Source organism: Notamacropus eugenii, chromosome 1 (genome assembly GCF_028372415.1).
Source record: "Notamacropus eugenii isolate mMacEug1 chromosome 1, mMacEug1.pri_v2, whole genome shotgun sequence".
Lineage (NCBI taxonomy): Eukaryota > Metazoa > Chordata > Mammalia > Diprotodontia > Macropodidae > Notamacropus > Notamacropus eugenii.
In genome coordinates this window covers 141,101,194-141,128,754 of record NC_092872.1, presented here as the reverse complement: position 1 = coordinate 141,128,754, position 27,561 = coordinate 141,101,194, and the positions used below count along the sequence as shown (strand labels likewise).

Here is a 27,561-nt window from a genome sequence, read left to right as displayed (position 1 = left end):
CTCCTTGACCTGGGAACTCTGGAATTTGGCTACAATATTCCTAGGAATTTTCCTTTTGGGATCTTTTTAAAGAAGCAATTGGTGGATTCTTTCAATCTCTATTTTACCCTCTGGTTCTACAATATTGTAGATATTTTCCTTGATAATTTCCTGAAAGATGATTATCTAGGCTCTTTTTTTGATCATGGCTTTCAGGTAGCCCAATAATTTTTAAATTGTCTCTTTTGGATCTATTTTCCAGGTCAGTGGTTCTTCCAATGAGATATTTCACATTGTCTTCTATTTTTTCATTTTAATTTCTTGATTTTTCATAAAATCATTAGCCTCCATCTGCTCCATTCTAATTTTTAAGGAATTATTTTCTTCAGTGAGCTTTTGAACCTCCTTTCCCATCTGGCCAGTTCTGCTATTAAGGTATTCTTCTTCTTACTGGCTTTTTGGATGTCTTTTAAACCTCTTGTGGGTCTCCTTTAGTAAGCAGTTGACTTGTTTTTCATTATTTTCTTGCATCACTCTCATTTCTCTTCCCAATTTTTCCCTATTTCTCTTAATTGATTTTCAAAATTCTTTTTGCACACTTCTAGGGCCTGAGACCAATTCATACTTTTCTTAGAGGCTTTGGATATAGGAGCTTTGACTTCATTGTCTTCTGTTTGTGTATTTTGCTCTTCTTTGTCACCAAAGTAAGATTCTATAAGTCTGATTTTTTTCAGTTTTTGCTCATTTCCCTAGCCTATTACTTGACTTTTGAGCTCTGTCAAGGAAGTTCTCTGCTTCTTGTAGGGGTTGGGGGGGTATTCTGTCAGTCACTTGATACCCCCACAATCTGTAGACCCAAAGCTCCAGGAACAGCCACTGCCACTGCTGCTGCTGTGGCTGTCACTGGCTCTTCCACCCCCTCTGCCACCCTGGGGCTCGGGGCAGACTGGTACTCTCTCATACAAATCTGAAGTTTTTTCCACTGACCTTCCAAGTTATTCTTGGTGTTTTGTGTTCAAGAAGTCTGGAAACTGCCACAGCTGCCAGTGATTCAGTCCCCTGAGACCTGCTCAGGCCCTGTCTGTGCCAGCACAGTTCACTCTGGATTGTGCTTTGTTCCTAGCCTAGTGGGACAGACACTTTCAGCCAACCTTCCAGGCTGTCTTGGGCTGGAGATTTGCTTCATAACATCATTCTGTGGGTTCTGCAGCTCCAGAATTTGTTGAGAGTAATTTTTACAGGTATTTGGCAGGGTTTGGGGGAGGGTTCAAGCAAGACCCTGCTTTTACTCCCAAATCCTGGCTCCACTCCCTACTTTATGCCTTTTCAATGGCTGCCCTCTGTGACTGGAATGGTTTTCCCTCCTCGTTTCCCTGACTTCTTTCAAGTTCTACCTCTCAAATCCAACCTTCTAAAGAAGGTTTTTGAATACCCACTTCATTCTAGGTGCCTTTCCTCTGAAATTACCTCCCATTTACACTACATATATCTTGAACATATATCACTGTTTGTATATTGTCTTTCCCATTAAAATGTGAACTCTTTGAGAGCAGAGACCCTATTTTTGTTTGTTTTTTGCCATTCTTCATATCCTTAGTACTTATCAAAATGCCTGGCATAGTCTAAGTACTTAATTAAATCTTGCTGAATTGACCATTGATTTGAGTAGAAGGGACAAAGTGAAATTTTCTTCTGATTTCCTTCAACGGACGCCATATTAGTCTACAGAAATCTTCCCAGGTTTCTCTGAATCTGTCCCATTAGTTATGGCTTATGGTACAATAACATTCCATTTCATTCATATGCCATGATTTGTTTGGTCACTCACCAAATGATGGGTGCCTACTTTGTTTCCAACAAAAGCACTGCTACAAATATTTTTTGTGCATGTGGGTGCTTTCCTATCTTTCTTTGATCTTTTTGAAGTATGTGACTAGGAGTGGTATCAAAAGGTCAAAGAATATGCATGGCTTAATGACTTTGGGGGAGTTCCAAATTGTTTACACAATGGTTGGACCGATTCACAGTTCTGTTGTGTACCTATTTTTTCACAGCCCCTCTAACAATTTGCATTTTCGTTTTTTTGTTATATCTGTTCATCTGATAGGCAGGAAGAAGAACCTGAGAGTTATTTCAATTCACATTTCCTTTAACTATTAGTGGTCCAGAGCACTCTTTCAAATGTGTATAGTTAACTTTCATTACTTCACTTAAAAACTGCCTTGTTCAAATCCTTGGACCATTTATTTATTTGGGAAGTGGCTCTTATTCTTGCATATTTGCATCATTTTCCTAGCTATTGTGGATGTATGATGGTCATTAGAGAAATCTGCTGCAAAGATTTTTCACTGTTTTTCTTCTAATTCTAACTGCATTACTTTTTCCTATAGAAAAGGATATTTCAATAGTAGCTTTGTTTCTCCACAACCTCTTCAGCACAGAATTTCTTTAATTTAATTATATTTCCTTACTGGATGGACATGAGGTGATAACTCATAAGTTATTTTAATTTACATCTCTTTGATTAACATAGCACTTAATTTCTAATCCACAGGCCTGATTATTTTGTTTAAGAAGTAATGTAGACTAAACTTATCACATATGAATAAGAAATCTTCCAAATTTTTCAATATTTTTGACCTATGAAACTGATACTAAGATTCACATAAATAATATGGAACCTGGCAAAACTCCGTAAGTCAAAATAACTTGCCTCAGCATTATGTCAGGTACCTCAGGCCCCTTGTCAGAAAGACTTTATATAAATTTAAGATCACACCATAAAATGCCTAAACCACATTCAGTGTAATCTAAGTCATTTTCTCTTTTCAATGACTCAAGGTATAGCATCATATTTAGAATTTCAACTATATGTCTTAATGCTAAGAAAACAACTACAAGGCAAACTTTTTATTAAATTCTGATTTAATTATTGACATTTTAAGTTATTAAAATTATTTTATATAAAATTTAACATTTAAATTATCTTATAAAGCACTTATTAGCATTGTAACTTAAAACCAGAGCTGATATGAAAGATGAACACAGCTGTGTAATTTTAAAAATATAAAATCATTAATATTTTCCATAATTGAAAACTTAAGTTTAAAGGCTAATGACAAAACTTACGAATTTTAACAAAATACTACATCTCTAGAGTTACTTTCTTACCATCTTCAAGTGTATTCTGAGTCACATGATCAGACATCTGGCTGGCTCCCATTGGCATATATGCCACAATATAAAAAGTATAATTGCTGGCTGGCTCTAAGTCATCAATAATATAATGGGTCGTATCATTTCCAATGACTACCTGATACTCTTCATTATTTAAACCTGAATTAAAGAAACAATAATTAGCATATAAAAATGATATATCTTCAAAATGTAATGAAAATTACTCAGGTCTATCATTGTAATAACCGTATCATTCTAATCTTTAACTCTAAAAAAAAATGCAAACTGGAAATCAGTGATTTCCTGAAAGGAACAATATCTTATCACAAATTACCACAGTTAACAATTTTGGCTGCTTCACATCATCCTGAACACAATCTTGCCTAACTCATATTCAATACTGAGTCAAAACACCGAGTAGACAGTATATAGTAAGCAATACAACACAAAACTCTGTAAAGTCTTATCCTTCAAAGTGATCTTAATTCTATTTACATAACATCATTTTTTTTTAAAAAAACTTAATTGCAAAGGTTTCATATTTGACCACAGAGGGTGTTGATGTGATCATTCTCTTTTAAAACAAACAAGCAAGCAAAAAAGTTATCTAGCAAAAGATCTCATTTTGTTCCTAACAACTCTACTAAATTAGAGTGACAAGAGTTTTTACTTTCTTTTACATTAAAGGCAAAAAGACTGGCACAGAATGTGATTTTTAAAATGTTTTGTCCTATAATGAGTCTCTTTCGAGGGAAAAAAAATTCTCATCAATTCTTATTAAAATATGCATGGCAAGATATAGAGCAGGATTTGTCTTTGTTGGAATTAATTCCTATAGATTGAACCTGTAAAGTGGAACAAGCCTACTGAAAGCTATTATGCTTCTTTAACAATTCACAGCAAATGCATGTCAACTTAATCAAAACTTTCTAAAGGCTGCAGACCCTGCTCTGCACAACCGAATTTATAAACAAAACAGAAGGCAAATTCCGCTATTAAGTTTTCCCACATTTCTGAATTAACTTGATAGCATTTTAATTAGACAAGATTATGGGCATTTCACAACAGACTAGTTAATAGCTTGTTAATTAGGAATCCCATAGTACGATTTCTGACCTGCCAAACAAGGTTCTTGAGTTCAAATTAAAGGGCCTTGTTCTGTGCATGAATAGTCTAGTAGGCCGCATGTGGAGGTTCTAATCAAACAGTTATAATAGAAAACAAGTGCAGTCTTCCACCAAAATCAGTATTCCTTTTGTGCCTTTTCTAAATCGCTAACAAGGGGAATTAACATACTCCAACATGCTCCCTCATCAGACCTTCATTCTTTTTTGCTACCATGACCCCTAATTTAAATGTAAAATACTCCTCTTTAAAATACAAAAAAACACCTGTTAGTTTTTCAGACAATATTATCACAACCCTATTCTTCTAGGATGACTTAAGTTGTTTTCAGTTTATATTTCATAAATGCTGGCTTGATGTGCAATTAAAACTGTGAATGTATTTAACTACTGCACAGTATATGATACCATGAGAGAAATCTCTGGGCTTTTAAAATAGCTTTTCTTTTTGTCCTGTTTGCATTTCTCTGAAAGTAAAATTTAAGGCTAATAAATAGAATTGAACAGAAATTTCAAGACTGATTCAATTTCGAACTTAATTTTAAAAATAGATTCAATAAAAAACTTATCTCACTCAGGTATAACTTCACATAACTTTAAAAAAGCATATGGGAATAAAAAGCATACAAGTATGGAAAATGAGAATGTATATTTTATAACCAATATAAACTGTTAAAGAACTATAGTTACATTAAAACTTACAGTACTATAGTAAGCTCTTCATTAAATAGTAATTAAAAAATTCATATTTCTGTACGGAACCCTTAAGTCCTTTAGCTTAGAATTGTTACCAAATGAAACATACTTTACTCGAGGTCAAGAAATATACATGGTCTGAACATAGTGAAATCCAGAACTTTCCTGTAAGAAAAATTTCAGGGTTTTTTTGGGGGGGAAAAGTATTGCTTATTTTAAATTAAATATAAATCATTTAATTTTGCATAAAGAGTTAAACAGAACATTCAAAAAATAGCATTGCTTGAGTATTCTATGAAAATATGTAAATAATTTATACTGAGAAATAAATCCCTTATAGTTTGCGCAATTTAAAAATAAACTTTTAAATAGTGCTCACCTTCTGCTTTCATATAGTGTACTGAATAAGCAATAACTTTGTCAGAATTGTAGAGTGGCCTCTCCCAAGCCAAAAGGATGGCTGAACTTGACATAGTTTCAGCATGAACATTACATGGCGCACCGGGTCTATCTTCTGACATTACTACAGTCAGTCTGGCTCTGGACAAAATAGATCCTTGGCTATTCTCAGCCATACACTGGTAAATAGCATCATCTTCAGGAATAATCTGGTTAATGACCAATTTGCTGAGGGAAGAAAAAAAATCTATTCAAGTCACATCCATTTCTAAAGAATTTTCCAAAAGTTATATGAAAAATGAGTTTTTAGCTACTATTGATTCTTCTTGCAACAAAACCAAATTGGGAATGATGCAAAATTCATTGCCAATAAATGCCTAAATTAGCTACAAGGGAATATGACATTCAATGTTAACAGAGTCAAATTGACCCTGATTCACATGGGTGATGCAGCATATTTATTCAATCAAATTCTTCACATTCAGTACAAAGTTGCTGACAAGTACTTTTCAAAATCTGGTCTCATCGCTGGTCTTATTGACTACTAAAACAGGAGACAGCAAAGTGGTTCAGTGGAGAGAGTGCTGAGGCTGGTGACTTTGCACAGCCCTCCTTCACTCAAACCAAAGTCAAGTGCAAGTGATGTCATCATTTCTCTGATGACATGGTCTTCTTCGAAAATGAAGGACAAACACAACAGCTGGGCTTAGAGTCAGGAAGACCTAAGTTCAAATCAGACACTCACTAGCTATATGACGCTGGGCAAGTCACTTAACCTCTATCTGCCTTAATCCACTGGAGAAGAAAATGGCAAACTCTTTGCCAAGAAATCCTCACGTTGCTGTTCATTCAGTTGTAACTGACTCTTCATGCCCCTGTGAACCATAGCATGCCAGGCCCTTCTATTATCTATCCACCTTATCCTCTGCTATCCCTTTTTCCTTTTGCCTTCAATCTTCCCCAACATCAGGGTCTTTTCCAATGAGTCCCATCTTCTTATTATGTGACCAAAGTGACCCCATATGGGGAGACGAAGAGTTGAATACACCCGAACAGCTACCATAATGTATAATAGTGTTGAACATATTCAGTATTTCTTTTATAAATTAGTAAAATAGATATAAAATATTTTATTCAGCATAAACTATAGTACTGATAAGTTTATTCACATTAACACGCATATAAAGTTCTCAGCAAATTTTAGAGTTAGGAGGGAAATTGGATATTGAGTCATTTTTCATAACTAAAGAAACTGAAATCAAGAAAGGACAAATGACTTGCCCAAAAGTGGTAGAACTTGGGCTGGAACCCCAGGTCTATTTATTTCTGAGTCCAATGTTGTCTCTACTATACCATTCTGTCTCTTTGATATGTCTGATTAATAAGAGTATGACCTGTGACTACTAGGGGCACATTCCCTTCTTATATCCTCCTTTATCACCTCTCATAAAGGAATACTATGGGAAAATTTGACATTACTGGTGTCACCCTTTCTAACTCCCCTCCCAACTTTTCCTTTCCCCGAGACTGCTTGACTCCTCACAGGGTTTGGATGAAACGAGAGTCAAGAACTTCATTCCTTCTAATGAGACAGAAGATGACCAGGTGTAGCTATCTGCTCTGTCAGTGACTTTCTTTATGCCCTGCAGCTCCTGGACACTCACATCTAATCTACTTACGTCACCTGAAGATCTGGAGGCCATGCCCAACCACCCCACCACAGCACTCTTAGGACTTCTGGGACTTTCCATCTATCCTACAGCTGAATTTTCTTTTATGTGTAGTCTTACTCAATTAAAGTATATGCTCTATGAGGAAGGGGCCTATGACAATTTTTAAAAACTTGTATTTTCAAAACTTAATTCAGTGCATGGCACAGAGTAGAGGCTTAATAAGTATTCTTTTCATCAATTAACAATGCAACTGGACTCTACATGATTTTGATCAATCAAGAACCATTTTTAAAATCCCTATTGTATGCCAGATACTGTATTGTATGCCAGGTGCTGGGGCTATACAGAAATTAAAACAAAATATTATCTGCATTCAAGAAGCTTATATTCTTTCAACAGAAAGAATATCTTGAAAAGGAGGCATACAGAATAAATACAAAGTAAAAACAAAGTAATTTCAGTAGCAGGGAATACACTAGAAGCTGGGAAAAACAAAAAGGGCCTCATGGAAGATGGCACTTTAGCTGAGTCTTGAGTAAAGGCAGAAATTCTAAGAAGAGGAGATGAAGAGGGAAATATATTCTAGGTATTGGGAAGAACCTGTGGAAATATATGTATGTAAGAAAGTTCTCCATAAGGGGTAGCAATATTGGATATATTGTAGAAAGCATGAAGGAGAATAATGGATAATAAACCTGAAAAGTTGAGCTGGATTTAATCTGTGAAAGGTTTTAAATACCAAACAGAGGGCTCTATGTTTTATTCTAGAGGAAAATGGAAACTATTTGTGTTTACTGAGCAGGGGAATGATATGATCAGACATATATTTTGCAAATACCACTTTGGCAGTGTGTGAAGAACGGACAGAAGAGAAGAGAACATGGAAAAAGAGACCAATCAGGGGTTACTAAAACAGTCCAGGAGACAGAGGTTAAGGCACCAAAGAAGAGTGCTATGTCGTGTAAGTGGAGGCAACAGAATGGATTCAAGAGCTACACAGGTGGAAAGTAAAAGACTTGACAACTAAATGGGTATTTATTTGGAGATGAAGAAGGCTGAGGAATTGAGGATGCTTTAAATATTTTCTGCAAAAATACCAAGGAATGCTGGATATTTTCAACCTAAATGTTTTACTTCAAAATCATTTTAAGGAACTTGTATCTCATTTAAACATAAAACACCATTTTTCTTATCTACAGTTATAGGTTTAAAAATTGTGATTATCTCACCTGTTATACATTTTTATTCTTCCATTTGAATGAATCCTTCTTCCATTTTTCAGCCATGACATTTTGGGTGAGGGAATTCCCTCTGCCTGACATACAAAACGAGCAGTGCCGGCTCGAGGTCTTGTTAAACTTTCTGGCCATTCAACAAACGAAGGAGGTGCTACAGGAAAAAGTTGAAAAAAACCACATCAAAATCTAAAATGTTTCTCAGATCTTCCATGGAGGGATTCAAAGAAAGAACAATTACTGATCTTGATTTTCCCCACACCACCTAAGACAGGATTTCTTGCCAAATGATAAGATAGCTTTCCTTCATCCTAAAGACAGTTGTGCATATTTATAAACTGCAGAACCAAGTTCTCATGCCCCCCATCTTCTCCACAGAAATACCTATTTAGATATTTACCTTTTACAGAAACTCCCTAAATAACTATACACATACATGAGCACTAGATATACATGCCTATTATAGGTGTCTTATATATATGTGTGTGTATGTATACACACACGTATACCTATAAACACATACACACATATACACGTATAGGTATGTGAATATATATGGATACACACTCACATATATATGTATAGACTATAGGTATAGGTATGATATAGGCAATTTAATATATAATTACACATACAAGTGTACAGATGTGTGTCTACTTTGACACAATAACTCAAGACAAACTACGACAAATAGGAAGGAGTATGTTTATATTTGTAAAATTAATTGCAAAACTAAACAAGTAGATTGTAAGTTCAATATGAATCAACAGTGTACATAGGAATCATAAAAGTTAATGTGAACTATAAGACTGAAGAAATGCATATATATAGAAAAAGAGAGGTGGCAGACTCAAACGTGGTTAGACTAGAGCATTACATTCAGTTTTTGGTGTCAAAAGAACACTGACAGCTAGCCATGGTGGCACATGCCTGGAATCCTTGCTACTAGGGAAGCCTGAAGCTAGTAGATGGCTCAGGTTAGAGAGTTCTGGACTGCCTAGCGCTGAAGGAGATTGAGAGCCTGCACTGCCTGGCACAAACAGGATAAGCCCTTGGAAGTGGAAGGTGCCACCAGGCTGTCTAATGAGGGGTGAATCACCCCAGGTCAGAAAAATGGAGAAGCTTCTGTGCTGATTAGTACTGGACTAAATCCATGAGAGGCTATCGTACTTTCAGTCTCGGTAAGATGGGGAGACCCAGTCTCGCCAAACAAAAAAAACCAAACCTGACAAACTAATGCAAATTCAAAGGAAAGTGATGAGGTGACTTGTAATTATGCAATGCACAGACCAGATAAAGAAACCAAGTCAGACTAGAGAAAAGATTTAAGTAGGGAAAGTAATACCTATCTTAAAATATTAAAGGCAAATTTTAGAAAACTTAGAAAAAACTTCCTAATTATTAGAGTAGTCCAAAAGAAGAATGGGTTGCTTCAGGTGATGAGTTCTTCATCACTGGACATCTTCAAGAGGGACATATTAGGTAGGATTCATGAGATTAATGTCAAAACGTGTCATACTGGGTCACCTCAAAGACCACTTCCAACGGAGACTTTTGTTAAAATGGTATTTGTTATCATAGAATGTTAGAGCTAGAAAGAACCATGGGCATTATCTAGTTTAAACTTCCCATTTTTTAATATAACAAAACTGAGGTTCAGAAAAGTTCAAGAACTTTCCAAGGTCACCAAGCTATTATAAAATACCGATGTCCTCCTGATTCCTACACCATCATGTTTCTACCAAAACACCACACGTGCCTCCCCATTCAGCATGGATGAAAGGACATGTATTTTGGTAATTGGGGGAAAAGGAGATTAAATGAAAAAAGCAGGCTGGTAGGTCGGGTGAAATGAGTGGTTAAGGCAGTCAGCAAGGAGGACATGGAAAGACAGTGGGATTTTAATGTATCATTCTAATTTCCTATTCATATTCATTCTTAGAGTAAAAAAATCCCTCAAGTAATACATAAAAAATCAGACTATATAACTTAACTGAAGATGAACTGTCAGCCATAAAAAATAAGAAAGCAAAACAGGAAATTTCAATATTTTTTTTGATTGGAAGGAAAAAGCAAACTTACCTAGTACAGTTAGAGTTGCCATGGCAACTGTGAAGTTCCGCGTGCCTGGAGTAGAGGCACGACAAATATATATCCCAGCATGCTGCAGCTTAACGTCAGATATCATGAGATTACCATTTCCAAGTACTCGAGTATTAAATACATCAATGGACTTGTGATCTATTTTTAAAAAAATGATCCAGTTACAAGGATTTAAGATCTGTTCTAATATTATACTACAGAGTAAGCACTAAAATGGTATAAAGCAGAATTGCATATGGCATATCTTCTCTATGTTTTCAAAACAAATATAAAACTTTACAAAGAAAAATCCTACAGGAGAAGTTTTAACCGAATGCACAAAAATGATTTTGGGCAAACCTACCAAGACGGCTCCAAGAAATGATTGGCTTAGGATTTCCAGTAGCCATACATTCCAAAACAACAGTCTGATGCAGAGAAGTTGTTATGTTCTGTGGACCTGCTATAATAATTGGTTTGTGGAAGGACTTGGACTCTTTGGCTTTGAAAATAAAAGTAAATGGATTCAATTAAAATTAAATAACCCATGAAATGCAATATAATATAGCAAAAATTTTAAAAACATGTCTACTTGAAAATTCATCATACAATTCTGATTATACTTTAATTCAATATTGCTACTTCATTTGAGAACCTATAAAGCAAAATGCAAACCAAAACAATATGTTAAGAACCTATAAGCACATAATTAATTTTTATTAAAGATGCTTTTGTAGACAGGTTATACTATTACATACTATTATACTATTATACACAATAGTATATTACACTATAATAAGATATACCATAATAATACTATAACAAGATGATCTGAATGATAATTGGGGCTGCCATTTTAAAATTCAAAACTGATACATTACTGCAAAGAGATCACAATGGTTTACACTTAGCTGGAAATATCTCTTGAAAGACAAAAGCTAAAAAAAATCCCCAAAGAGGATTATTCATCTTGTTACCTGGGATGACAGTTACAGTAGCCTCTATGCTTTTACGTCTATTGGCCATAGTAGTAGCAACGCAACGATAATTCCCAGCATCTGTTTGGGCAACACCGTAGATCTGCAGCACTCCTGATGGGAGAGCTGTTATCCTATCATAAAAGAAAAAGATAATGGAATCATTTGTACTAGCTTTTCCTTCTCCTTTTAGATAAACTTTCTAAGGAGGAATATGTTACTTTTACCTCTTTTCAAAGAAATGTATAAAATACATTTGATGCCTTCAAAACCCAGTTGATTCCATAGTTTTACTTTGAGCCAATATTATTCTCTAAACAGGAAAAGGGATTTTATAATATGCAGCTGTGAAAAGTTTTGTACTGTATTTTCCAAGAATGTGTAAATGAAAATTGAAAATTAACCATAGAGTTTCACAAAGTGAAGCTCAGCTTTCAAGACTGCAGCTAACTGTTGGCTCATACATTATCTGAATAAACTAATTTTAGCCTTCCAGCTACTAATATCCACTCAGAAGGTCTCAAATAAAGAAGAGTTTCCTTGAGCAACCCTGTTCCCACTCCAGAAAAATGTTTTTGACCTAGTCATGTCCCATTAATTAAAGTGTGCTTGGCATGTGTTTGACAAGACACATGCTAAGAGGCCCTGCCCCTCCTACCATACAGGAAAGGTGAGTTGGTATGAAATATAGGCCCATAGAATCTAGCAAGCTTATAACCACAGATGTGATGGGAATACTTTCTGGAAACCTGGACTCGTCTACTTATACAAGCATGGGAATAGACAGGAGGAAAAGATGTCCTTGAGGAGAAAAATTCTGCCACCTCACCCTCAAGCACATAACTAGAGATTAGTTTCAATAATCCCAATTGTCACTTTTAACACATATAGCACAGAGGATTCTAACTACTATGCTAAAGCATGAGGTTCATTCTAATTGCTCAATAAATAAATATATACTTGAATAATCTTCTAGTAACTTTTTTTAAATGTCTTTTTTTTAATGAATACAGTCCCACTGACAAAGAAAAAAGTCTATTTACCTGTCCATAATCAATGGTAAACTTGTTCGATTTAATTCCCAAGTTATAATAGCAGGGGGGTGTGAAGTAATCTTACAGGCAAGCCTTGCGACCCCACCTTCTTGGACCTCAATTGAATCTGGCTGAATTTCAAATGTGGAGATGGCTAAAACACAAAGTTTGAAAAGGTAAAAATGTTAAATAAAAAATAATAAACAACAGGTAATAAAGACTGAAATGTCAAATTTGTACTCTTGCCAAAATAAGCAAAAGCATAAAGATAATTTAAAGGGTAATTCTGCCAAACCTTATTGCAATCTGAACTATCATTTCCTTGGAACTTAAAGACATAAAAGATTTGTGGGACAGGAAATGTTCTAAAATAAGAAAGGGTAGAATATATACATTCATACATTCAAATATATATTACTGGGAAGGAGAAAATTCAATAATGTATGGAGAATTTAGCTTCATTTTCAGAAAAGTGAGATTTACATTCAAAAGTAAGAAAACTTGAATAATACAGAAAGGGGATAGAATTGATACAGAGAGACCAATAAGAAAGCTATTAAAAATCTAGACTAGAAATCAGTAGATCGCTTTCACCTGCGAGGAAAAAGTTTAGGGGACGCATCATGGACAAAGAACCATCTGAGTCAGGCTTTTAAGAAAGCCTTCAATAGAGGGAAATTGGGGAGGGAGTCCACTGCAGGCACGGACATTTTCATGAGCAGAGCCACCAAGATGGGAAAAATAAGAAAGAGAATGAGGAAAGGAATTCAGTTGGGATGGAATAAAAAGTAGCAGGTAAAGGAGAGTAAAAATGAGATTGAACAATTCACTTTATTAAACAACTGCCTTGCAAGGTTCTGTGCTAAGCACTAATGATACTGGAAAGCTATGAGAAGCTGGAAAAGCACGTTGAATCAAACTATGGAGGACCTTACTTGCCAAGACTGAAAGTTTATACTTTCTTTAGATCAAGACTAGAAACTCTTACATTATTTTCCTATTTTGGTGGATTTGTTATTTTCTTTAAATATAAAAGAATTGTTATCTTTTGATTTTACGGTACCTTCATTTCCAAATACACACACACACACACACACATATGTATGTATGTTTCTCCTTCTCCTAACTAGAAAGCCACTGCTTATAATAAATGACAGAAGAGAAAAAAGCATTTCAGAAAAACAACTAACATATCAACTGAGTCTTCCCTTCTTTCCTTTCTTCCTTCCTTTTCTTTCTTCCTTCCCTTCTTTCATCTTCCTTTCTTTCCTTCTTTCCTCCCTCCTTTCCCTAGCACAAAAAAGCTTAAGAATCTCTGATATATCACAACCCCACACATAATAGGAGTTAACAAATATTTAGAAATTTGGGAACACTGAATAACAACTAAGTAATTTTAGATTCTCAGGAGGCAGTTTTCTCACCTGTAAAACAGGGATAACAATTATTGTTTTATCTACTCCAGTGGGGCTCCTGGGAAGATCCAAAGATGACAGATATAGAGTATTTTGTAAATCATAGTGTACAAAATATTTTATGTAAATATATATTTATGTCAGTTATTATTTTGCCCATTAGTTCTCATAAAGCAATCACTTTATTTGTACAATATGCATATAATATATACATAGTAGGTGATCAATAAATATAGGTTGAGTGAACAAGTATATTTCACCTAACATTGTTAACTAGTTTGAAAAAATGTATCATATCATATCATATATATACAGTATGACAGGACATAATTAGTTCCACAAGGACAATGAGACCAATTTAAAATGGCATAAGAGCAACAGAGGCTGGCTCCTCAGAGATCTCATGAAAAACAACAAAAATAAACACTAAAGAAAAGAAACAGCTAGGAAAAAGGGAAGAAAATAATAATCAAGCAAAATAATTAGCAAAGCTCATGAAACACCAACAACTACAACCCGTTTCATACTAAGAAATCTGAGAATCAGTAAGACACAGATGATAACCTACTCAAGTATAAAATACCAGCGCTAACCCCAAAAGAAGTATATAACCTTAAGAGAGTCTAATGAATTAATCTATCAAGAAGGTTAAGTCAGATAAACTATTAATAAACTGCCTTGTAAAGAGGCACCGAGCCCAGGCCAGCTCACAGCAGAATTCTACCAAACTGTCAACAATCAACTCCTATACCATTTAGACTGTCTTAAAACAGAGAACTACCGGTAGGCCACCTAACCCCTTCTAGAAGGTGAAGATAGTTTTGAAACTAAAGAAAGACAAAGGTAAGAGAAGTCTCATTCATGAGTATTGGAATCAATAGTTTCTCATTTAGCATTTACCTCTTAGCTGTGCTTGTGACTTTCTGGACTTCACCATCTTGACTCAGCTGCCTTCTCACCCTGGAATTTCCATTCCAGTTCAGCCCCCTCCAACTGATGCATTCCTTCTTGGGGTGTTCTTTTTCGGGATGAGCCTAGGCTGGCCATGTTCTCATTCCCCTCCCAGCTATGCTTCTGATTCTACAGAATGGGCCACCAAGCCCCAGCATGGGCATCTTTCCCCTCCTCTCCTTTCAGCTCCTTTTTATGCATTATTTCCCCCTATTCAAATATAAGTTCCAGATGGACAGGAATTGTCTTTTGTTTTGTGCTTGTATTCAATTCCCAGGGCTTAGCAGGTACCTGGAGAGTAGTAAGCACTTAATAAATGCTTGTTGCCTGCAGAGAACTTTCCCTACCTAAATGAAACCCAAGGCATAGTAAATTCTAAGGAGTTTCCAGGAGGCAAAGAGTGGCTTGCTCAGAGTCACAGGGCAAATAACTATCCTAATATTGATTTAAGTCCAGGTTTTCTTGGACTTCAAGCCAGCGCAGCATATACTATCCTGCCATGCTGCCTCATCATTATTGATGATGTAAAATAATGAACTCAGCAGTTGGTCAATCACACTGGCAAAGTAGAGGCACTAAATCATAAGTGCAGAACAACAGCTTTAAGAGGCTGCATGGTATAGTGGATAGAATACTAGACTTGCAGTCAGGAACTGAGTTCAAATCCTGCCTCAGCCACTTACTTGGTTGTGTGACCTTGGATGAGTTGGTTAAATTCTCTCAGTTTCCATTTCCCCATTTTTGGGGGACTGAAGATAACAGAATCTACCTTGGAATTGTTGTGAGGGTTAAATGAGATACTTTCAAAACCTTAAAATACTTCTACATGTAAAGTAGTATTACTTAAATTGTCTCTCATAATCAAAGAGAATTTATAAATGGAAGATGAGAGTCATTCAATAACAGGAAACTAATCCAAATAATAAATCATATCAACAAGAGAAAAAATAGAGCATACAATCATTACCATAACATTAAAATACAGAGAAAGTCTTTGATAGGACTTTGGGCAAAAACATAAAATTCACATCAGCCAAATAATGAGTTAAAAAATCCACTGAGAAACTACCGTAAATAACTTCTTCCACAAGAGAACTTTGCAAAAAAGTCATAAAAAAGTTGTAGGCAATTGTAAAGAGGAACATAAAGCAAAGCCAGTACCAGTGAAGGCAAATATCCACTAACCCAGCTAGACAAATGTAGTATTGAAGGTTCTGTCCTCGGGCAGCAAGAACCGAGCATCCCACACCCCAAAGCCACAAAAAAATTTGGGAAGCCTTAGAGTAGTCAGGAAACCCCACAGTGGAGACCTTGGAAGTCAAGGGTAACAGTAGCAACCAGCTTAGCATATGTAGTATGGGGATGTCACAGGGGGCAGTGATAGTGTTCTGCACTTCCAGAGATTGAGGGCAGCCTAACCTTCTGCGATGGAGATCAGTACAGGAACCCAATTTTAAACAAAACATTCAACCATCTCATCCAAAAGTTTAGAAAGAGGTCTAGTAAGGCTCTGATACAAAGTCTCAGTTTGTTGGGGAATTGAGTAAATTTTTAAAAAACTGACTAATATACAAATCATCCCAGATATAGAGATTTCCCTCAAAAGAATGAAAAAATAATAACTCTAACAACTGCAAAATAATACTCGACCCTAAAGCAGATACACAAAGAATGACAGAACCCAACAACCTTTACCTTTCTAACGTAACACAAGTCTCAAAGCCCCCTGGTATGAGTCACCCTCCTCATTGGTGGGGATCAATAACCTGTGCCTAAGCAAGGGCTGGGGTGGGGTTGTGGTCACAGTACAAAGGAAGAGAGCTTCAGTTTCTTTAAGTTTCTGTACTCTCTCCAATCTCATTATCATAACATCATTATCACAACATTAAGACACAGATAATGTCTGGAGCAACTCTTCTAGTCTCTTACAGTCTCTTCAGTCACCTTGGTTGCTTCTGGCTTCCAGTTTCAGGAGAGAAGATGGATGACGCCAACCCTCACTACAGGTTGCTGAAGGGAAAATAAGACTCTGAGGCAAAGGTGACGTTGAGAGGAGTTGGGAGTCTCCACAATATCCCTACCTCCAACCTGATTACACTAGAGACTTTGGGGAATTTTTCCAAGATAGGAGATTCTATTTCTTGATTTATCTGAGTTACCTCACTCCCAGTGGGAGAGCGCCTTCACTCTATATTGTCTGGTATATGTTGTTTGATGTATATTTTCTCTGATTTCTGTTTTAGACAAATGTGTGTGTGCTACTCACCATGTGTGTCCATTGTAGAACTAGTATTTGATGATAAGACAGTCAAGCCTTGGGTGTGAACCTAGGGTCCTGCTTTCCCTACTAATAACAGTGATCAAAAATTTAGCTTTAACCTGAAAACTATATCTTCTAGACTAGTATTTAAGTGAGCAGACAGAAATAATTCCAGCTCTGTAGCCTCTACCTGAGGAAGGCAGGGTAGCCAAGCTTCTGACTTTAACCTTCTGCTGTCTGCCTTGGAGAAGGGGAGGGGTGGAAAAGAGGTTAGAGATGTCTCTTCTGCCTCCCTTCTAGCCATACCATGACACCCTCGGGCTACAAGTGATAGTGAAATCTGCCTAGCAGGAAACCACATGAACCAAGGAATTACAAAGCACAGAACCATAACAGAGAAAAACAAACCTTAGGTCCTTGTCATTGCAAATATCAGACAGTGCAACAGAACTGTGAGGAATTCATAAAACGTGAGGAGACAAAGAATCATGACAAGGAGGGACAAATCTGCAGGCTTTGGTTTTGTTGATACTAGAGAGATGAATTCCCTTTGAGAAACAACCCAGACAGAACCCTTTGCTGGTAGTATGAATAAAATAAACTGCAGTTTTTTAAGAAAGGAAAGAGAGGTCTCATCAAAGGGAGAGTTTCTTGACTACCTCTGGAAAGAGAAGGAATGTTTTTTTTTCTTTAATATTCCCCTCCCCCTCCAAAAGATACCTAGGTCCATCAACGCAGGAGCTGAGACCCAAATGACACAGATTACACAAATGACACATAACAAATGGAATCGTGTATTCATTGAATTAGTTCATCAATATACATATCATGAACAGGCACTGCAGAGGAATGATAAACTACTCCAAAATAAGGGGAAGAGAACATACTAGGCACATTGGGAAAATTGTGCATAAATCTGAACAATCCTAGGCTACTCTATGATACAAGCTATTACAAATTGTAATATATACAAGTTCAGTTATGTCCTACTCTCCATGGCACTATTTGGTGTTTTCCTGAAGAATATACTAGAGTGGTATGCCATTTCTTTCTCCAGCTCATTTTACAGATGAGGAAACTGAGGCAAACAGAGTAAGTGACTTGCCCAGGGTCACAAAGCTAGTGTCTAGGCAGATATCCCTAACTCCAGGTCCAGCACTCTATCTACTATGGCACCAGCCTATATATCCATATAATATTAAAAGACCTAGAAGTCAATAGTGCATTGAGCGAGTCCTCTTTGGAGGGTTTATGGGAGAATTTGTACAAGAATCACACAGAATAAGAAGGTATGTATTGGCTGGGATCAGCACTAGAGTCAGGGGTAACATGCCCACAGTGAGAAAAATCATGAATAAATTAAAATATAAGATCCTTAGGGTGCTAAAAGGGCCCACTTGAAGGTGAGATTCAAAGCAAAAGACAATCTCCTGGTATATGTTTCAGACAAGCTCTGATAGGGATAAGACAGGAATGCTCTTTTACAAATTGCTATGTCTTTGTTTGCTCTGTGAATTACCATTATCTGTAAAAAGGATTACATACCAGTGTACACTGTGGCAGGTTAAGTGCAAACTAGAGACTAGGCAGAACAAAAAAAGAAATTAAAGATGTAGCTGACAAGGGATTTCAAGGCAACCATAAAAAATTGTCTAATTATATCAAGGGCAGGGACTATGTTTTTCCCTTTCTTTTTATCCCCAATGCTTACTTAGCACAGTGTCCTAGCACACAGTAGACACATGTTTGTTGACTGAATGACTGCCTAATTAGGATTCAGCAGGGTAGCTTTCAAATATAAATATGATTTGAAATGCACAGTCAAAGCCAAAGTAAAATAGAAGCATCCAAGGTATGTTTTGTTTCAGTTTTGAGAACACACTCTCTTTCTCTCTCTCAATCATGGAAGATGTTAAGGAGAGTCTCACTTTAAAATGTCATTTGAAATAGGTAAGACACTTCAGGAAACTGATGCCATGGAGACAATTCATGTTTTAATGCCATTTTTATCAAATAATGAAGTGGGTAGATAGATATGGATGGGATCAGCATGGAAGTTCCTATACTCTTATGGTATTTTACCTGGGTGACATTGTTCAGTGTGATTTCATTTCAAAGTAATTCTGACCCCAAACTACAAAGACTAAAAATACTTCATCCTACTTAACATAGGTTTCTTTTCAAAGGCTTACTGATGCTCTTAAAAATTGCTGCAATTTCCCAATATCATCCTCCCCCTAATAGAATCCTCTTTCCTTTAAACAAAACAAGCCAACACACTGACCATGCCTAACGGCACTTACTGAAAGAAAGGAGGTAGGTTTCATCTCAGTCTTCATCATAGCTTTAAGTAAAGATATCCTTGTGTATACAACCCCTAAAGCACAAATGATAAAGAAAAGTTTTTTTTCCTTCTTTACAGCTTCAAAATCTTTGCTACCTAACTTATTCTTACATCTCTCTGATTTTGGTAAAAAATACTAGAAAACTAAGATATGGACTAATTAAGCAAGCAAGATTAAGGCAAAGTTCTCTTGTGAATAATGAAAAAATTAGTCATGTAATCTCAGTCACTGATCATCAGGGCATACATATATGTATATCTTGCTTTCAAAAGTCTTCTAGACAAATGGTCCGTTCTTAGAAAAACAACACAATGTCATAATCTCTCCTTTTGCCTTAGTGTCCACATTCTGTTGAACCCAAGTTTATATGGTAGATACATGCATTATATAAATCAGTTTATTACTCAATGATGACTTCTAAATTAAATTATCTATTAAGTAAATTAAACAAACTAATTAAAGAAATTAAAATTTATGATTGTCAGTCTTTAATGAAGATAAAATGCAAATAGCCCAATGACAAATCCATTTAGGAGGGAGAAAATCAACTTCAGAAAATATATAATTACCCAGTAATTAAACTCAGGTTTTTTTAGTATAGAAAACAAATTCATATTAGTTTTTAAAAATCCAAATTAGTTTTTAAAAATCCAAAGCATATAAAAAAGTATGTAATTATGAAGTGAATTCTTTCATTCAATAAAATAATCTTTAACCTTTTTGTGGCATCTATTTCTTTTATTACTGGTTTAATTCACATGGGACATTTCCCTTTGCTAATAACAATCATCTTTATAACGACAAATTTTATTTCTCACTTCAAAACTAATTTATAAACCAATGTCTGTCATTATCAAATATGTTTTCACGTAAATCAGCAATACTTCCGTCTTCATGCAAATTTCTTTCTCTCACAATGCTGATTTTATTTCTTCTAGTAAAGTGTGACTTTACAAGTATTGCTGTCTTGTGAAACCTGACCTCTTTGTAACTTGCTTCTTTCTCCCCATGGCCAGTGCTAATATAAACCAAGAACTCAAGAAGAAGTCATTAAAGTAGTGCTATTAAGAGGCCAGAGCTCCATAAAGTGGGTAAGAAACAAAGTATCTAGAAACATTCACTGTTGGCAAAAACAACCTTGCAAATGCAATAAACATAAGTGCCTTTTTTATTTAAGACTTCCTCTTTTCCACTTGTCTACTTAATCAATTTGGGTCAAGAATTTATAACAAACACAAGTTGACTAATAATATTAAGATTATTAAATCTTTGCATTTAGTAGTTCATTACTATTTTATTTTAAATATTGTGTAAAAGCTCATATTTACATAACAATAGTTATATGGAAGTTTAAGGTTTGTAAAATGCTTCCTCACAACCCAGTGAGAGATGAGTATTTAATATGAATAATTTAATATATCAAATTTTTAAAAGTTTAAATAAAATATTTAGAGAATAATTTTTGTCTTTTAAATGTAAAATCTATGTTGTCAATAATCACTATAGATTATAGTCACTATATAATAGATTATAATCTACACATATATTTCAGTCACTACATAATAGGTAATGATCACTACAGGTTATTACATGCTGATAAAAGAGCTCAAGAATGGAGATCTGTTCAATATTATTCAAATCACTTAAAGTAACATTCTTACATGCAATGAAAACATGAGAAAAAGCATTACTTTAAAAAAAAGCCTGACATATATATTACCAAAGAGAATGTAGCTAGTAAATCATACTATCATGCTGATGGCATACTTAAAATAAAGGATAGTAACCACAGTTTAAATAAAGTGCTCAGGTTCTACCAAGTAGACCTCCATTTCACCTAGTCCAAGCCATTCCCAGAATGGCAAAGAACAAGGTACGAAGTGGAGTTTGCCAGCAGACAGCCTTCCGGTTCCCAACTCTCAAGGCATCAGTAACTTAAAGTTTTAAATCACCCTCCAGAAATTTTTGGAAAAATTAAAACATTTAGTTCTTCCTGAAAAAGAAACTTCTGTAAAGATGCCAAATGTCAATAACATGATAAATCAATAATAAGCATTACAATAAAATTCATTTTTGTATCAGTCATTCAATCAACACAGTTAACTTCAGGGTTTGATAACCAAAATAGCTTAAGTCTAATTGTAATTTCCTCAACCTGTCAGACTCAATTCACTTTCATACTATGAATTCTGATATCTGGTTATATACATAAGAAAATATTACATGCTTCTGAGAAATATTCATTTCATTGTTTAATTAAAGTATCAGGAAGCAAAAATTGAGCAAGTTGCGACACTGTAACGAAGTATGGTGAAATTTTAATTATATTCTAAAAAGCAGTCCAAATTGTAGAAAATGCTTATATGTTATTAGAAAGGATCAGGAACTAGAATTATATCTAACTGAAGACCTAAAAGAGACCAGTTAATAGCCTGTGTCCCGCAATATTTACACTATCTAATACACAGCATCATTTTTCAAAGAGCTTTATACATCTTGAAGTACAAGATTATACAAGATGCACAAGAACAACCAAAATGTTCCTTTAATAACAATCTCTCAAAACAGCTATCCAAAATATATTAACAATGCTAGTGGTGTAAAATTTATAAGAGGATTCTGAACACATAGTACATGCTCAAAAGATACCTGTTCAGTATGAACTGACCTCTCAATTTAATAATGCAATATATAGGTTACCTTATTTGACTGTAATACAACTTGAAAATGTTATCATATATTCATTTTTCCAAAATGAAATATTAAGAATTTGAAATAATTAGAAACCAAAGGCAAAGAAGGGAACCAATGACTAACCTAAAGGAGTAATTTTAATGAAATAAACATTTTCAAATACTTTCACATCAACCATTAAAGAGTGGATGAATTCTGTTCAATTTTTTACATGAAGTCCAGCTAAATATATTAACTGAGAAGTATATATGCACAACTACACAGAAATGAGAACATTTTCTAACCAGTCAGAACAAACTTCTTGAAAATTATAACTCATCAAAAAGCTTATAATTCCATGAGACATTAAGAAATATTAAAACAAAGTCAAAAACAAATAAAAACAAACAGAACAAGCAAGGTGTCTTATAGCAAAAACAATTGACCTAGAAAATAACTCTAAGATAACTATGTAAATATCACCTGACTATTTGAAAGTCATGCCCAAAGAGAGCCTCAACATCGTATTTCAAGAAATCATAAAAGAAAATTTCTAGAACTCCTGGAACCATAGGTTAAAGTGAAAAAACAAAAGTCACAAATCATTTCCTGAAAGAAACCCTAATGAAAACTCCCAAGAATTTTAGAGTCCAAATCCAGACCTTCTGGGTCAAATAAAAACTATTATAAGCAGCCAGAAAGGAAGAATTCAAATATTGAAGATCCACAGTCAGAAGCACACACAATTATACCAAATATCACTATAAAGAATTTGAGAGGTTGGAATGGAATATTCCAGAAGGCAAAGGAAATGGCTTACAACCAAGAATAATTCACCCAGAAAAACTGAACAAAATCCTATAGGGCAAAATCCTGAAGTTTTAATGAAATAGAAGACTTCCCAATATTCCTGATAAAAAGACCAAAGCTACGCAGAAAATTTGAAATACAGAGACAGGAATCAAGAGAAGCATTTAAAGGTAAACATGAGCAAATAAACAAAAGGTTTCAACCTATGGATAAAATATTTACATCTTAATATGGGGAGCTCATACAAACTATCTCCTCAGAACTCTATCATTAGAGGGCATAGAGGAATTCTAATTAGACAGAGGGCCCATAGGTCAAAGAACAAATCATAGAAACAATCAAGAATTTCACCTAGAATGACAACAATGTGAAAACATGCTAAAATCTGTGGGATGCATACAAAAAAGTTCTTAGGGAAAAATTTATATCTCTAAACATTTTCAATTAATTAAAGAGAGAAAAAGGACAAAAATTAGTTATGCATCTTAAAAAAACTCACAAACAACCTTGGAAAATCAACAAATTTAAAACTTCTGATTGAACACTAAAATGGAAATCCCAAAAATCAAAGAAGAGATTAATAAAATTGAAAGCAACAAAAATTGAATTAATAAATAAAACTAGAAGCTTTTTTGAAGAAAAAAATAAAATAGATGACTCATTAAGCAACATGATTTTTAAAGAGAAAACTAAACTATCAGTTTCAAAAATGAAAAAGATTTATAACCAATGAAGAAGAAAAGAAATTATTAGGAACTATTTCACATAATTATATGCCAATATTTACAAAAATATAAATTGTTGAGATTAACAAGGCAAGAAACAGAAGACAACTCAATCTAAGAAACAGAAATTTAATAAGCCATAAATGAACTCCCAAAGGAAAAATCTACAGGATTAGATGGATTTTCAGATGAATTCTCTAAAATATTAAAGAACTTTTAAACACAATGCTACATAAACTGAAAAAAAATAGGAAAACAAAAGGTCCTATCTAATTTGCTTTATGAACTAAAATGGTCATGATACCCAAAATAGAAATAGTTAAAACAAGAAAGAAAAATATAGACCAATATCTCCAGTAAATATTGTTGCAAATACTTTAAACAGAATTATAACAAGGTGACTATAGTAACCTATTACAAAAATTATTCACTACATTCAGATAAGATTTGTATCAGAAACAGAGGAATAGGTTAATACTAGGAAACCTATATAGAAAATAAAGAACATTAAAAAGAACAAAATAATACGATTATATCAATAGGTACAAGAAAGGCTTCTGACAAGATATAATACTCATTCTTATTTTAAAAAAAACCACACACCAAAAAGCATAGGAATAAACAGATCTTTCCTTAATATGACAAGTAGTTATCTATCCCAAATCAACAGTCAGCATAATCTGTAATGGTGACAATTACAAGAAGATCAGGGATGAGGCAGGATGCCTATTATCACCATTACTATTCAGAATACTACTAAAACTGTGCATATGCTTTGATTCAGCAATACTATTACTTTTATATGCCAAAGAGATCATTAAAAAGGATGCAAATATACAAAAATATTTATAGCAGCTATTTTTGTGGTAGCAAAAAATTGGAAATTGAGGGGACACCCATCAATTGGGGACTGGTTGAACAAGTTGTGGTATATGAATGTAATGGGATACTACTACAGTATAAGAAGGAAGGAAAAATAATCTAAGTTATATGGTAGTGATTGTAGAACACTGAAAATAAAAATAAAAAAAAACCATTGCCTGATGAGCAACTATGACAGACTTACCTTTTCTCAGCAATACAATGGTCTAAGGCAATTTCAAAAGACTCATGATGGAAAATGCTATCCACATTGAGAGAAAAATCTATAGAGTCTGAATGCAGGTCAAAGCATACTATTTTTACTTTTTTTTTTCTTTCTTGTGGTTTTTCTCTTTTGTTCTGATTCTTCTTTCGTAACATGACTAACAGAAAAAGTGAGGCTAGTGATTTTGCACAGCCCTTCCTCATTTAAATCCAATTCACTTGCATGTAATGGTATCACCTCCCTGATGTCACTATCCTCTTCAAGAATGAAGGACAAAGAACAACAATATGGAAATATATTTAATGTGAGTACAAGAATAAGATGCTTACTGTCTTGATGAAGGGGGAGGAAAAAGAGAGGGGGAGAAAAATTTGGAACTCAAGATCTTATAGAAATGCATGTTGAAAAGTATTTTTGTATGTAACTGGAAAAAATAAAATACTATTAAGTGGGGAAGAGGGAACCAAGATGGTAGAATGGAAGGACAGACCTGTAGAAGTTATCCCCCCAGAGTAAAAAATGACTCTAAACAAATTCTAGAGCAGCAGAAGCCAGAAAACGACAGAGTGAAAGAGATTTCCAGCCCAAGGCAGCCTGGAAGGCTGACAGGAAAGGTCTGTTGCGCTGGTTTCAAAGTGGAGCGCAGCACAGTCCAGCTTTGGCCGTGTGGCGCAGCACAGACAAAACCAGAGCAGGCTTCAGGGTGCTTCAATCCACAAATCCCAAGGACAGCTTCAAAGATCAGTGAGAAAGTTCTTTCTCATAGGTGAGAAAGGAGCAGGATCCTCCCCTAGCCCTGGTCCTAGGTGGCGGCAGTATCCATCTTTGGACCCCTAAGTCTAAAGACCCGGGGGGAATTGAGCCATTGATCTGGATCTCAACCCTGAGTGGTATCCCTGGAGTGAGAAGGACTACTGGCTGGAGGAGCTGGTGAAGGTTTTGGAGAAGATCCTGGGCAGAAAAGTTTGTGGTTGCTCCCAGACCAGAGCACAAGCCAGGAGAGGAGTAAGCCTCTCTTCCCTTGATTGTGTGACCTAGGAGGAACTGAGAACTTACAGGTCCCCAGAGAATACCCTCCTCTAACTCAATTGGCAAAAGAGGTCCAAAAAGCCAATGAGGAGAAGAAGGCTTTAAAAAGCAGAATTAGCCAAATGGAAAAGGATGTTCAAAAGCTCACTGAAGAAAATAGTTCTTTCAAAATTAGAATGGAGCAGATGGAAACTAATGACTTTATGAGAAACCAAGAAATTACAAAACTAAAACCAAAAGAATGGCAAAACAGAAGACAATGTGAAATATCTCATTGGAATAACAACTGACCTGGAAAATAGATCTAGGAGAGACAAATTAAAAATTATGAGACTACCTGAAAGCCATGATCAAAAAAAGAGCCTAGACATCATCTTCCATGAAATTATCAAGGAAAACTGCCCTGATAATCTAGAACCAGAGAGTAAAATAAATATTGAAGGAATCCACCAATCACCTCCTGAAAGAGATCCAAAAAGAAAAACTCCTAAGAACATTGTAACCAAATTCCAGAGTTCCCAGGTCAAGGAGAAAATATTGCAAGCACCCAGAAAGAAACAATTTGAGTACTGTGGAAATAAAATTAGGATAACACAGGATCTGGCAGCTTCTACATTAAAGGATCAAAGGGCTTGGAATATGATATTCTAGAAGTCAAAGGAACTAGGACTGAAACCAAGAATCATCTACCCAGCAAAACTGAGTACAATACTTCAGAAGAAAAAGTGGTAATTCAATGAAATAGAGGACTTTCAAGCATTCTTGATGAAAAGACCAGAATGGAAGAGAAAATCTGACTTTCAAACTAAGAATGAAGAGAAGCATGAAAAGGTAAACAGGAAAGAAAAATCATAAGGGACTTGCCAAAGTTGAACTTTTTACATTTCTACATGGAAAGATAATATTTAAAACTCTTGAGACTTTTCTCAGTATTTGCGGAGTTGGAGGGATTATACGCATACAGAGATAGATAGATAGATAGATAGATAGATAGATAGATAGATAGATAGACAGACAGACAGACAGACAGACAGATGGCATAGAGTGAGTTCAAAAGGAAGGAATGATATCTAAAAAAATAAAGAGAGGAATATATGGGAGGAGAAAGGGAGAAATGAAATGAGGCAAATTATCTCTCATAAAAGAGGCAAGAAAAAGCTTTTTCAATGGAAGGGGAAAAGGGGGAAGTAAGAGGCAAAAAGTAAAGCTTACTCTCATCACATTTAGCTTAAGGAAGGAATAACATGCACACTCAATTTGGCATGAAAATATATCTTACACTACAAGAAAGTAAGGAGAGAAGGGGTAAGTGTAGTGAGGGGATGACAGAAAGAAGGGCAAATGGGAGGAGGGAGTAATTAGAAGTAAACACTTTAGGGAGGAATAAGGTCTAAAGAGAAAATAAAATAAATAGGAGGAGGATAAGATGGAGAGAAATATAGTTAATCTTTCACAACATAACTATTATGGAAATCTTTAGCAAAACTACACATATATAGCCTATGCTGAAGTGCTTGCCTTCTCAGTGGGAATAGGTGGGGAGAGAGGAAGGGAGAGAAGTTGGAACTTAAAGTTTAAGGAATGAATGTTGAGAATTGTTTTTGCATGCAACTAGGAAATAAGAAATACAGGTAATGGGGTACAGAAATCTATCTTGGCCTACAAGAAAAGAAAGGAGAAGGGGATAAGGGAAGGGAGGGCTGTGATAGAAGGGAGGGCACATTGGTGGAAGGAGTAATCAGAATGCACGGTGTTTTGGGGTGAGGGGAGGGCAGAGATGGGGAGAAAATTTGGAACTCAAAATCTTGTAGAAATGAATATTGAAAACTAAAAATAAATAAATTTTTAAAAATACTATTAAATGGAAAAAATAAAAAGGAAAACCTTGGA

At 35.1% G+C, this 27,561-nt stretch overlaps 1 protein-coding gene across 2 annotated transcripts in view; it reads right to left on the bottom strand.

Moving 5' to 3' along the window:
* PRTG (protogenin) overlaps positions 1-27,561 on the bottom strand; it is a 151,837-nt gene that overhangs the window by 76,717 nt on the left and 47,559 nt on the right. Inside the window, exons 1-8 of one of the 2 annotated variants that reach the window (XM_072615943.1) lie at positions 19,306-19,781; positions 12,386-12,530; positions 11,343-11,476; positions 10,730-10,867; positions 10,366-10,524; positions 8,278-8,437; positions 5,356-5,603; positions 3,151-3,315 (exon numbers count right to left, since the gene is read on the bottom strand). In XM_072615943.1, the coding sequence (XP_072472044.1) occupies positions 3,151-3,315; positions 5,356-5,603; positions 8,278-8,437; positions 10,366-10,524; positions 10,730-10,867; positions 11,343-11,476; positions 12,386-12,393 (1,012 nt within the window). In that variant the 5' untranslated portion in view covers positions 12,394-12,530; positions 19,306-19,781. Of the gene's footprint in view, positions 1-3,150; positions 3,316-5,355; positions 5,604-8,277; positions 8,438-10,365; positions 10,525-10,729; positions 10,868-11,342; positions 11,477-12,385; positions 12,531-19,305; positions 19,782-27,561 lie in introns of those variants that run through there. The other variant, XM_072615936.1, reaches the window with a different exon arrangement.